The sequence below is a fragment of the Patiria miniata genome, unplaced genomic scaffold, assembly GCF_015706575.1.
Source record: "Patiria miniata isolate m_02_andy unplaced genomic scaffold, ASM1570657v1 HiC_scaffold_8, whole genome shotgun sequence".
Classification (NCBI taxonomy): Eukaryota; Metazoa; Echinodermata; class Asteroidea; order Valvatida; family Asterinidae; genus Patiria; species Patiria miniata.
The window spans coordinates 8415314-8429545 of record NW_024037075.1 but is presented as its reverse complement, the minus strand read 5'-3'; the positions used below and the strand labels follow the sequence as shown (position 1 = coordinate 8429545).

Genomic DNA, 14232 nt, shown 5'->3' with positions numbered 1-14232 from the left:
AGAGGTATAACAAATACCTTTATGTGATACCATTCCAAAGCATATCGCCTACTCTGTTTATTTAGTGGTGACATCAATCGTCACTTGCCTAGCAGCTCATGATCAGCTGTGGAAGATGGTAAACAAAATGCGCTGCAGGCTGCACGGCTGATGACAATGTCTAGTTCGCTTTACTCAGATATGAGACGTATTGCAGCACTGGTCAGTGGCGCAATATAAACAAAAATACAACAACAACAAAAATTGACAACCTCTTGGGGGAGCCCCCCCCCCCCCCCTCCCAGGCTGTCTTCTTTTCTTTTTTTTGTATTTTTTTTTAGTCCCACAATTTGGCCCTGGTGATATGAATGTTGCATGTTTTTGAGTAGTATAATAGGGGTGTAAGTGGCGCCACCAACGTCACAATTCTGCGGCCAAAAAATTCAACTTTTAACAAATTTGTAAAAAAAACATTTGAGACCCCCCCCCCCCCCCCGAAACCAAATCCTGGGTGGGCCAATGGCACTGGTCCAATCTGTGGTCCAATCTGCTACAGGGTTACTCTTTCACATGGTATACAAAACTCAAAAATCAAAGATGGGATAAAAAATGAACCTTTCTCTCTGTATTACAAACAAAAAATCACAATAACATTTGCAATTAATATGCATAGAAAAATAAGTCTACAAAATCCAAGATATCAGCCCACACACAAAAATGTTTTGGACACCCCAAAAAACCCAATTTGCTTGGAATTGTCCATATATCAATGATTTCAAATTTAAATCCAAAAACCAACTGAAACTTGAACATCATTACAAAAAAAGTTGTATCAATACAAGAATATTATTTGGTTCAACTTCTGACCCACACTCAAATGCCAGGATTTAGAAAATACTCACCCATACTGAGTCCCATCTGGGGTCGTAATGCTAATGTCCGGAATGTCATCGCATCGCGGCTCATCATTGCTACACTTAGTCTTAACCATGAAGATGCTGAAGGCTGGGTCGTCACTGGTTGCATTTTGAAGTAGTACGTGCTCGCAGTTGCCTTCATACTCATAGCTTTTGCCATCAAAGGTGTTAAAATGGCGACCTCCCAAGATGGTGCAGGTGGCAGGACAGGCGTGTGTCGTGCATATCTGAAGCTTACCCTCAAAACAAACACTTCAAGAGAGGAGGAAGAATGATTGTCCAGGATAAGCTGCACCATCAAATCTTCTTAAAGTCCTAAAGAGGCTCTTAGTTTAAAATGCTAGATGTACAAACTATTTTACTGACCTCAAACAAGAAAAGTATTTCAATGATTGGAAAGAGGGAATGAAGAATATTTCCTCCATTTTGTTAATTTGAGTAAATTCCATAACTTGTTAACATCTTGATTTCTCACCAACCACTTGGAACTTCTAAAACAGGAAGAGAATAATTCTTACAACGAGCCATAAAACTTGTCAATATCCAAATTCTATGTACCATTAACTAAAGGTTTCCAAATATTGTCCATTTTGTCTTACCCATAATGTATCTGAACTCAATTTGGATATCACAGAACGTTTATAAATATAGCTCTAGTGTGGAGAAATGATTTATGATAGTGATTTGTTGTTGATCATTCACAAATTTGGCCAACAGAGGGCGCTCGCCTACTCACCGTTAAATTGCCAAAAGCTGGCCTGCCCAGGTGTGTGCACAATATTCTAAAAATAGAGCGTGTATCCATGCAGCGCAGGGATATGTCTGCAAAGACTGGCATTCGGTGTCGTGTAAGATAATATAGGGCCTCATTAATTATTGTTTGGTGCTTATAAAAGACTGCATCTTACATAATTTGGTAGATCAGTATATACTCTTTGAATATTACTAAGGTTCTTTAGAGTGATACAAAAGCTGGTTATTCTAAGGGAAGGGAGAGGTGACCCAGTCAGCGGTATAACAGGCTTCGCGGGGCAGTGCTCCGGAACTAGTGAGAAAACTAGAAGGAGAGAAATCTGTGTCGGTCACGGAGGGAGTCGAGAGAAATGGCCTCCGAATTGGGGAAAATGGAGAGATAATTCCCCCGAATACCGCTGGAAATCATGATGAAAGATACTTTTAGCCGTGCTTAGCCTGGTGCAGCGACTGGCTACCTCCTTCCCTTCAACTCTGAGCAACCAATTGGAGACGAATGAACAAATGAATGAATAAATAATCAGTGATTCTCCGGTGAAACTTAATCTCCGCTGTTTGTGTGTATGTCAACTCGCCCCCAACGAGACTCAAGCCCCACAGCACTACTCCGCGCTCACTACACTATAGCAGTACTATGCTGGTTTTCCTACTATTTTCCTACTATTAGAAAAATGACCAGGAACCAGTCTTCAACATTGGGCTTACAATGGCAAACAGGAAAAATGTAGGCCTGTTTGACAACACTATAAACTATGTCACACACATGCCCCAACTCATTTGCATTGAGTCAAATATGAAGTATATATTGAACAATTTAATTCCCAAAATCTACTTCTTTATCTGTGTATGTATCTTTTTCTTTGGATTAGGAAGAATGAGAACACAAACAGACGAGGGGGGGGGGCTGCATGTTGAGTTACATGAGGGACCAGTGTCTGGTTTGAGCCACCTAACGGGCAGACAGTAAAAACTTCTGATGAAGGGCAACGATGTTGCTCAATATGTAAAAAAAAAACCACAGTACGTATTTCTCTTCAATTATACGTCATTCATAATCAGATCAATCTAATCAAGCATTTTTGTTCTTATACAGGGGGCATGGACGGTGAGAGGACTTTGACTAGCAATCATCAAGTACGCCCATACCACAGGCCACCTCATCAATTGGGAAGCAGCAGAAATCATCGATCCTGTCAAGAATTGGCATGGATGCTATATTGGAAATTGAGCTTCTGGCAGTTGAAAGTAACTGTAACAAATGCCCACTTCACTGAACAATGTCTTATGGACCCCATTGTGTTAATTATAGTGACGTTCAACTGTATTTGTAGTGGCCCGTCTCTACATAGCAGAAATTATCATACAAGTTGCTTACCAGTTTCGGCATTCGTCCTTCATGATGGCACCGGCAGGATTAGGTTCACCATCATGAAAACATGGGCAACTATCTTTGGCAATACATGAATCTCCGGCGAAGTAAGTCTCTAATTATATATCAAAGACAAAAAAAAACACATTAAGCCTGAATGTGACAACACAAAGTAGAAATCATCTTGCAATTCATTTTTTATTGCACAAAGACCTGAAAGACAATTACATTTAAAACAACAATTACATTTAAAACAACAAATTTATCAGCCCAGAAAGAAGTATTTTTAATAAGATTCTCCCTTCAGTGAAATAATGTTATTCTGATTGTATTTTAGAAAGGCTGAATTTTTAAATGTTTCCATCTGTAAGCAAGGTAGAGTGTGTTTTTTTTTTCAATCTTATTAAGCATAATAATTAGCTGTTCCCAATTCAATTGGGAACAGCTTTTGTTTTCCTTTTATTGTAGAATTTTGAATATTTAATTTTTCCCATAGACTTTGTACACAGAAATTTTTAAAAAAATTGTCGATTTTCAAAGGGCATTTTCGACTCTTTGCCAGTAATTCAATTGCACCACTCTTTGTCAAAGCAAAAACCCTAATTCAAACAACATTGTGTCATGATGACGTCATCCGTTATTTATAGGCAATTAAACTGTGACACTTTTAATATTTAAAAGTGCATAAGAAATCAACCGTATGCGTCCGCAGCATTCTGTTGCCGGCAAGTGGTAGAGTACATGTAGGTTGAGGTCTTTATTTCATTCAGTGTGCGTGCAATCACGTGACCCTTGCTTCCGGTCGAAAAAGGCCCAAACCAGAAGTGGCTTATTATTTGAAAGTGGTTATAGATATGAACTTGCTTTCAACGGTGTTAGTCTCTTGGCTGATAGTATTCTTTAAATTATCTACCGATGAAGTCATGCAATCTTCGAGCTCCCTCTAGCGACAGGTTGAAAATTTTCAAAAATGTATTTTGAATAGATGTCTGTGGCGAAGTTTGTCGGAATCGCCTAAATATTGGTGTATATGATGACCTTGACCCACTTAAGACGTGTGCGAAGTTTTAGGCGTATGACGTCATCAAAGACCTTTCCTTTTTCAAAAATTGCTAACAAATCAATCCGTAAGATATAATCTTGAATTGCCCATTAAATGATAGCGTAAACATTTGCCTCAACAGTGCCAAGTTCCCAGCTTGTCAAATTGTTCACACAGTTGACGCAGCATCGGCAAAAAATACCCTTGTGCAAGTTGCGGCAGAGAGAGTAAAAAATGCCGACTCATTCAAAGCAAGCATAAACCGCAAGTGTGTAAGTGTATGTATGACCAGATTCGGCATCGCCTGCTTCCCATACACCACACCAGCACGTGGTCATGAGGGCGCAGACCGACCAAGCGCCACATATTAGTTTCCCTTGTTAAACAACTCACCAATAAGATAGAGGTGCTGCAAGATATTTTCATTCTTTCATTGACAGTTTTTAGTAACCCAAATAGTGGCAGTACGATAAGATAGAGGTGCTGCAAGACGTTTCATTCTTTTATTGGCAGTTTTTAGTACCCCAAATAGTGGCAGTACATATATGTTCATACAATAACAAGTACATATACTTCACGTTCTTCATAGGGCCGGCCCTATGCTCGTTACACTCAGTCCCATTCAAATAAAAACTACAGTGTAAAATCCAAAACGTTCAGGCCTGTAAAACGTGCACACAGCCTGACATCACTGCTGTTTCTAAAACAAATATCAATATATCGCCTGCTCTTTTCACTTTCTATTCCCCTTCCATTTCGGGTGGTTAAACCAATTCCACTCTTTAAATGATCACACCTATTTAAACCTATCCACAGAAAAATGATGTATCCCAAGACCAAAGCCATTTTACAAATGGCATCCACCCACTTTCACAGTCATATACCTGTACCCATTTTCAACCTCTCATTAAATCGAATTTGCTCTGAGATGGGAGCCCAGAAACCGGGCAGTTGATCCCATTCTACACAAAAAAGTATTTACACAATCATATCCGTGTTAGCCAAACGGTCTCCGTTTTTCAAAGTGTGCACGAACACTGAGCTGTTTCGCGTTTCTTATCACATCATAATGACATAAAGTTACAACTTTTGAATAAACTCAAATTATTTTGAATTAATACAAAAGCTTAACATGATGAGGCTCTAAAGAAAATACATATTATCCCATGGCACTTCAAATAAATAAAAATTTGTACTATAGATAAAAATTCATATTACATCCTGATAATATTTTTTTGAGTGTGACGTCACTTATGACGCTATCAAAACGTGATTTTGTAAAAATTGATTTAATTCTTTAAAAATCGATATAAAATTCATTTTATAAGCCCGAAAGTCTTATCTAACTGCTATGGATTCAGAATTCAACATCTTCATTTAATCTTTTTGTGTGAAATCACATGAACCTTCCTTCCCGTCCAAACAGCTGGAAATGGTTTATACATTGCTGTAATTTAAAACTGGACAAAGATAGGAGTTTGCTTTAAACGATACTGGTCTTTACTCGGGTTGAACCTTCAAAATATGTTACTAATGACATCACAAATTGCTAGGATGCCCTCTACGGACAAGTTGAAAAGTACTAAAATGAATTTTCTGTTGGTGTCTCTAGCAAAGTTTACGGCAATCACTTCATAATTGTGCGGCGAAGTAAATTCTCCTACATAAAAGAAAGCACAAAAGCCCTGTGTTCTGTTTTGACAGACATACAGTTCTAGTTATTAGCTGTTCCCAATTTTAATTGGGAACAGCTTTTGTTTTCGTTAAAGTTTTTTTTTCCCTTTTTTTTTTTTTTTTCCACTTTTCCACTTTTCCCATAGGTTTTGTACACTTTTTTATTCTACAAGCCACTTTGGCAATTATTTTAAATCCGTTCAACTTTAAACTTGGCATAGTCATTAACCATCATCTGATGATGTATGCCAAACTTGTTGTCATCGTGACGTCATCAGGGGTCACGTGACATCGATTTGAATGTTAAGTTTTTACAGTCTTACAACTTTTGAACTACTTGACCGATTAGTCTCAAATTTGGTATGTATATAGTCAGGGAAGTGTTACAGATGAAAATTGACATGTAAAGGTCACCTGACCTTCACTTCCGGTTTTACCGGAAGTGGTAATTTTAGACCCCTATATCATATCTCATGAATTATTAATCTGACTGGGTTGAAACTCTACATTTATACAAAGCTATATATTGACAGATGATTATATTGCATTATTATTACTGTGCACTTTATTCTTGTTATGTTATGACGTCATAAATATTTAATGAGGCAATCTTTACAGTCCTGTAACTTTAGAACTATTTGACCGATTGATCTCAAACCTGGTAAATATATAGACAGGGAAGTGTTATAGATGAAAATTGGTATGTCAAGGTCATGTGACCCTACTTCCGGTGTTACCGGAAGTGTTAATTTTATACCCTAATTAGCATATCTAATGAATTATAAATCTGATGGGGTTGACACGTTATATTAGCATTAAGCAACATTGAAGGTTTAATAGTATGCATTATTATTAATGGACAGTTTAATGTTTTCATGTTATGACGTCATGAATATTTAATGAGGCAATCTTTATACATGTAGTCTTACAACTATAAAACTATTTGACTGATTGATCTCAAACTTGGTAGGTTTATAGACAGAGAAGTGTTATAAATGAAAATGTGTATGTCAAGGTCATCTGACCCTTACTTCCGGTTGTACCAGAAATGCAATTTTTAAAAGTAATAATTTCAATTTATTAATTTCATATAATTTTTAAAATCATTATACCGGTATCATTTTGTTTACAGTCCAATAGAGAATCAAAACTGGGAACAGCTCTGTGGTTGTTCACAACCACAACCTCTAGTTACAAATTGTTTTTCTTTATGCAACATGTAAGTGACAACATCACCGTTATACTATCAAGTGCAACACACATGGTACCTCATCAGGCAGCAAGAACACGGAGTAATAGGGAAAATAGACCTGTAAGTCAGTCTTTAAAATCTATGTGCCCCACAAGGAAAACGTGAGGGAGTTTGAGACTTCAAAAGAAACAAAGGTGAACAAAAGGAGGGAACAATGGTCTTCCCCACAAGTAAGTCTGCTCTTGTATGGCTTTACGATCGAGGATAGACACACAAAGGGAGAACAAAAGATCCTTTTTTAGTCCTCCTGCGTTGGGTCTTTTGTTGAAAACGGTCCTTGATCTTACAGTTATGTCTATGGGAGAGTGTTATGTTACAGGGACAAACGGAAACACAGAGCATTGTTAGAAATAAACAACTGTGTGTGCAGGCAGGTGTGTGTTCAAGAATTATTCACAGTTGATTGTGAATAACCTGCCTAACGAGCGTTCATCTGCAAAGTTGGCAACTCCTCCATTTTAAATTTCTGTAATTTTTCAATTGAAGTACAGCTGGTACTCAATAAATGAGTTATTTCTACTGTTCGTTACAAGACAATGGTACTATCACACCCTCATTGGCTGAAGAAAATATGGCCTATTTGGGAATTTACCTGATGGGCACTGACAGCCTGGAATGCATTCATTTCCGGAGTCCCCTGGAAAGAAAAATGTCTCGCAGGTCTGAGGGAAAGCGGATCCACACTCCGTGTACACCATGTCATGGTCACAAGAAACATCTGGGATAAAAGAAAAAGATAAATTATATGATATAAATTATTAGATAAATCAAGCAGAGATAAACTATTAGAAGTACATACTTAATACAAAAATTCCATCAGACGACAATGGGCCTTATTTACAAGTTGGCCATTTTTGTTGAGTTCACTGAATTTATTTCATTAATTGTTAACTGTTGAATTGGATGGCACCAGATTATTTATGCAGGCACAATGCAGCCTTATTTTACTGTCTTTTTTTTAAATATGGCTTTAAACATTTGGCAATGTTTAATTACAAATTCAAAATTATTTCTTGAAACAGACTGGAATTTATTATAAATTAAGTTGCTTTCATTTCTCTTCGCAAATTCAACTTTCAATTCAATATGGCCAACTTGTGAATAAGGCCCATGTCACGTGTAGTAGCAGCATACATGCTTGTTATATTGTACCTTAGATTGTGACTGTCAGTACCTTTGTTTATGTGAGACTTTTTTTTGCTCCATGCATTTTTAAAGGAAACCTTAGAAGCATTAAGAACTTAAGGACTTGCATTGACTTTTTAAGATCAACACTAGAATCAAAATTTAAAAATTTATGAAAAACACTTACGACAAAAGTTTTTTGACCTCCACTCCACAGGTACACCATACCGCGAGCATGCCAAGGAGTATTCAGCAAAGACATCACACAGCCTTTGATCAAAGCTTAAGCCCTCCTGCAGAGCGTTTGACAGAGTTAACCAGCAGGAATTGTAGAACGGCTGCACGCTGTGCAGGGACCGGCAATGCTGGAATAGCGGGTCGGTGGCAAACTCGTCACAGGCCCTCTGGACTCTACCCTTGTTAACTGCGTTGAGGTTATCAAACGGATTAAGGAGGCTTGCTCCTGGCTTTGTGCAAAGAACACCGTCTTCTGGAACCATGAGTTTGTCAGCAAATTCTTGGACAGAGTGGCCACGGAGGTCATTTGTGGGATCCTTGTCGTAGTTACCACACAGGCTGTAGGCATCATTTGCTTCCCATGCCGATTCATGGATTTTGTTGACAGCGATGATCACACCATTACTACCATCAAATGACACTCGAGTCTCTGCATATGAACCCGAAACATCAGTAATTAAAAGAAATCTACTGGTGAATATATAATGCAGGGGCTGAGATCATGGCATGGAGTCAACACATTGCAACAGCAGTCAAAACAAAGGCATACTTGTATTGTTAACTGAGCTATTACAAGAAGATATTTAAGTAGCCTAGGCTTGCCATTTCAGCCCCTCTTCTAATCTGACCACGATTTATAGGTCCTTCAAGATCAGACAAAGTATCTTAAAGGGAATATACATCATTTGCTTTTGCTGTAATTTTCAGAAATGGATGGAATTGGGGGATTGGAAATATAAAGCAAATATAGTTACACTGACTTTTTGGAGGTTTTGGGTTCGAAAATGCTATAAAAACCAAGAAAAACGATCATTTACCTGTAGTCTGGTTCCCTGACTCCATATAAGAAGAAACAGAGCAGTTTACATACATTGGGGAATTGTAAGGTCAGGGAACCAGTCTAGCTGGCTCGTACCCGTTCATAGGTTTGTAATCGATTGCAAACAAGTGCAATAGTCAATTGGGGCCAGTATTTGAAAAAAAGCCAGTTGTTTCCAACGCTGATCGGCCGATCAGCGTTGGAAATTGATACAAAAATACCACTTTTCTTGAAAATGACAGTATACCAGGTGCCATAATTTTACAGGATGCTTTAGACTGTCATTTACCAACGTCCTATTAAGGTATTTCGCAAAAACTTGGTAGTTTTATTTTTCGATGTTTGCAAATGTTGTATATTCCCTTTAAAGGGCCCATGTAATTTGAAAATGAACCTTTATAGACAGCTTTTTTCTCTGGACACTTGGCCTCCAAAAATCCATTGGGGGGGGGGGGAGGGGGAGGGGCCTCGTACCATACTTTCAAAGGGGGGGGGCGTTGTTCAAATTCGATGATTATTAACACTATTTTGCATTATTTTTAATGAATTTCTATAAATAGAAAATGTTTACAGGATACGTATTTGAATATTTTGAATATCCGGGGTTTTTTTACCCCAAAATCACCCCCCCCCCCCCCCCGGATCCGCGACTGACCTGACAGCATGCGGTAAGTCATGCAAACTGTGATATTATGCATAAAAGACAGCATTAACGGATCATCATTTCATTCCCATAAGCACAGGATACATGTATGTTCGGTTGAGAATGTCCTGCCTTTTTCAAAAGCTTCCTTATTCCTCTTACCGTCAATCCCACGGCAGACCTTGTACACTCCTTCCTGGAAGATTGTCATACCGGATGCAGTCACAAATGGCACACTCACCCTTCTTTCGTTTACATGCACAACGCCATCGGGTAGCAAATCCACAATTGTTGCAGAATTCCTTTCAGTAAATACGACAGATATTACGTCAAAAAATTTAGAAAATATATCAAAATACAGGAATAACTATATTACACGGCAGCTATTTACGATTTCTGCAAATTAGGGACCTTTCCCAAAAGAGTTTCAGGTGTCAACCTATCTGACACGAACACGAACTACAACATGAAAGAACGAAGACAAAACCAAAGGGTGATGGGAAATTCACCCAATTCCGACCATTTCAAAACAGTGATCAGGTCGTATCCAGTTAAGGGTAACTTCTTATTTGTACCCACATTTAATACATACTTATGTTTAGTTCTATAGGCCTAATAAATGTCTTGTCCTTATGCAAACACTAAACAGGTTTGTGAATATCAAACTTTAATTACTTGTGTACTTTGCACCACACCCCATGCATACCATGTGCATGTAAATGATATGCCCCCTATATGTCTCTCCCATGGAGCTCTCACATGTAACTACACCATCTACTGCTCTGTTTTTACAATTTTGAACATTCTGTACAAAATGCAAATTTTTAACACACTTTTCAGTTCAACAACTTGATGTTATGCAAATAAACATGTGGCTTCATGAATTCACGGTGTGTCGCCATATAGTATTTATGCTGCATTCAGTGGTCTTCATTGTTGTTCTACACAAAACATCCCCTGACAAAAATCAAAACCCTGCCCTCAGATACACTCTTCTTGGTTTTATATTGTAACGAAAATGCAAGTCCGATGATTAATTTCCAGTTAGCACACTTTATTCTTCACTCTGATAAGATACAGGTTCCTTTCATAAACTTAATTGATAGGACTTACGGAAGATAAGAAGATAAGTTTTAAGTTAATAACTTGTATTTCAATGAGAAGAATTAATGCCAATACAGTTGACTGTTAAATGAACAGTTAAATGAAATGACTTGTACAAGTTTAATTCATCGAAGCTTTATAGGTCAAGACGCTATGATTTTTATGAATAAGAATAATATTTGGCGCAGTGGTTTATGGCCAATCAGAGCATTGCAAGAGACATTTTGTTATGATGCGCTAGCTCCTTACGTTATGTACACGCCCAAACGAGCCAAGTCGGGGCTCGGTGTTCAGATCGTGACTGGTTCTGGCCCGGTGAGGAAGTTCACCCAGAATAAGGAGCGTGTCGTACTCAACGTTCGATTGCAATGCACATCCGCCTCATCGTTATCCACATAGACATTAGATTATACGCATCGGGCACGGTGTGTGCCAACAGTATTGGAAGACAATAAAACCGTTATTATTATTTGAAGAACAACACGATCTCTCCAGTCAGAATTCTTGTTTAGTCTCTAGTCATTTAGTACTTGAACTAGTAATTTCGCGCCCGTTACATTTAGTGGCAGTGGTGACCGGACTTTGACGGAGGTATTGTACACGCTACCAGAACGACAAAAGAAGATGAATACTTCTGATCAAGAAATCCAGTTCGGACCCACCGCCGGGGCGGGCCGTTCAAGTACGCCAGAAGATGACACCATACATAGTTCACCGGCATTGGGCGGTGATGGTGACGGTTCATTTCAACGTGAACGACGAGAAATCAACCTGATGAAGGAAGAAAACGAGAGGTTGCGGCGGCAACTTGCGGCAAAGGGCACTGCCGATAATGAACGACAAGAACCGTCACCGTACAACATGGAACGACAAGAACCGTCACCGTACAACATGGAACAACAGAGATCGACACAGAACAACATGTCAGCCCTGTCTGGCAATAAGCCGAGAGTTCGGCCAGCGACGTATGATGGTATGAGCCCCTGGGAAGACTACCTTGTGCAGTTTGAGCTATTGGCTGAGCTCAACGGGTGGAGTGCATGGGAGAAGGCGATGTACCTGGCCGCTAGTCTACGGGGCGCAGCACAGGCCGTGCTGGGTGACTTAGATGTCACTAGATGACGAGATTATAACGCCCTCGTCACAGCACTTGGTCGACGATTTAGCCCGACGGAGATGTTTCGTGTTCAATTAAAGAACCGAACAAGAGGGCGTGATGAGAAACCTCCCGAGTTGGCCCAGAGCATAAGGCGGTTGACACGACGGGCATACCCAACGGCACCCTACGAGCTACAAGAAACACTAGCGAGAGAGCATTTCATGGATGCTCTAGATGATGCTGACATCCGTTGGCTGTGAGAGTTGCCATTGAGCTTGAGGCATTTCATACGGCAGAGAGACAACGGGGCCAAATAAGACGGTCAGCACGGCTGCCAGAGTGATATCCTCTGACACAGCAGATACAACAGCCGCACAATCAGCATTTACCTCTACAATCAGTAATGCTATTACCGAAGGGTTCAACAATCTACAGAAACAACTTAATGGGGAAGGGAAGATGGATAATGGCCAAAAGTTTACCCCCAGATCATCAACACGACGAAGATGGGCACGCCAGAGAGACAAAGGCACCGTGGAGTGTTGGAACTGCCACGAGACCGGCCATTTCCGACGAGAATGCCCAAAAGCCGGTTCATGGAGAAATGATACACGCTCACTTCAGGGAAACGGCAGACAGTCGAGCTTGTGGGCCGAAGATCGACTACAGCACCCAGGCCCGGGCCAACAGACCCAACAACAACAACAACAACAATAAAGCCACGCATCAGATCGACAGTGGGGGCAGGTGGCATGTATGTGGCCGGACATCTAGAAGGGGTTGGTGTGAATTTTCTGGTAGATACAGGGGCCAACATAACGATAGTGAGGCCAGAGATTTACTACGCCATACCTGAATCAACGCGACCACAACTAGAGAATAAAGAAATCACCATGGTAACAGCAAATGGCAAGCCCCTACTCTCCATTGGGTGTGGGAGTTTTCAACTTAAAATCGGCAAGCAGAGCCCTCAGGTACAATATGATGTATGGGTGGGCTATGATTTCATGATGAAATACAACTGTAATCTAGATGTGGGTAAGGCAAAAATGGAACTGCACGACATACCCATAGCGTGCACAGCCACTGCACGGGCACCAGCATCATCATGCCGCATCACTGCAGACACTACTGTGAGCATTCCACCAGACGGAGAGGTATTGCTACCAGGGAAACTGGAAGGAGAAACAGGGCTTACAGGACTGGCTGTAGTTGAACCAACGGCTAATTTGATAGAGAGACATGAGATGATAACCGCCAGGTCATTGGTATACACCGACAGTGGAAAGATTCCAGTTCGCATTTTGAACCAAACAGAGAAACATGCCACACTCTACAAAGGTACCAACGTTGCTACCTGCGAGCTAATAGAAGAAGTGGTGACAAATGTAGACCACTGTGATGTAAGAGCAGCACCTTGTCACACCGATGAACAACCTGGCAGACAACACGGTAATGCAGACGGCTTATCTCACCGGCCATGTGACGAATGTCAACAGTGCGAAAGAATTGAGCACAATGACCATGAAATGCATGATCATGACATCACACCGAAGCCGACAGCCATCATTAACTTAGAGCCAAATGATGTCTTGCTTAATTGCAATGAGAAAGAAGAAGTGATGAGCCACAAAGAGAAGTGTATCGACAAAGAAAAATCGCCATGCAATGGCAATGATGATGAAGTGCATGGTTGTTCAGCCCAACCCGTGTGCACAAATGAAGCTGATGAAAATGAAGGCATTCAAGATGTAAGCACTGACCCCAACGCAAATACCGAGGCACAAGATGTACCAATAACGTACTTTTCCGTGATTAGAACTACCGAGGCCGGAGAAGAAACCCCAGAGGAAAAGTCTGAAGAGGGCTGGAGGTCAGGAGACCTCGGATGGACAGCCAAAGACTTGAGAGGGTCGCAACTGGATGACAGAGACATCGGGCAGATACTCTGATGGAAAGAGTCAAGAGAAGAGCGACCAGACTGGGCAGAAGTCTCTCCCGAGGGCAGAGTAGTTAAATCCTATTGGACGCAATGGGAGCGTTCAGAAGTACGTGATAAAGTGCTGTATAGATGATGGGAATCAGCTGTAGGTGATAAGATGACGTGGCAATTAATCCTTTCTTTGAATATGCGTGAAGACTTGATGAGACTTCTTCACTGTGAACCAACGTCCGGACACTTGGGACGGACTAAGACGTCTGACAGAGTTCAGAAAAG

The 14232-nt window shown here is 40.3% G+C and overlaps 1 protein-coding gene across 1 annotated transcript in view; it reads right to left on the bottom strand.

The window, feature by feature from the left end:
• LOC119719399 (SCO-spondin-like) overlaps positions 1–14232 on the bottom strand; it is a 65362-nt gene that overhangs the window by 27891 nt on the left and 23239 nt on the right. Inside the window, exons 6-10 of the mRNA XM_038188842.1 lie at positions 9974–10113; positions 8299–8778; positions 7579–7704; positions 3025–3133; positions 882–1148 (exon numbers count right to left, since the gene is read on the bottom strand). Coding sequence (XP_038044770.1) covers positions 882–1148; positions 3025–3133; positions 7579–7704; positions 8299–8778; positions 9974–10113 — 1122 coding nt within the window. The remainder of the gene's footprint in view (positions 1–881; positions 1149–3024; positions 3134–7578; positions 7705–8298; positions 8779–9973; positions 10114–14232) is intronic.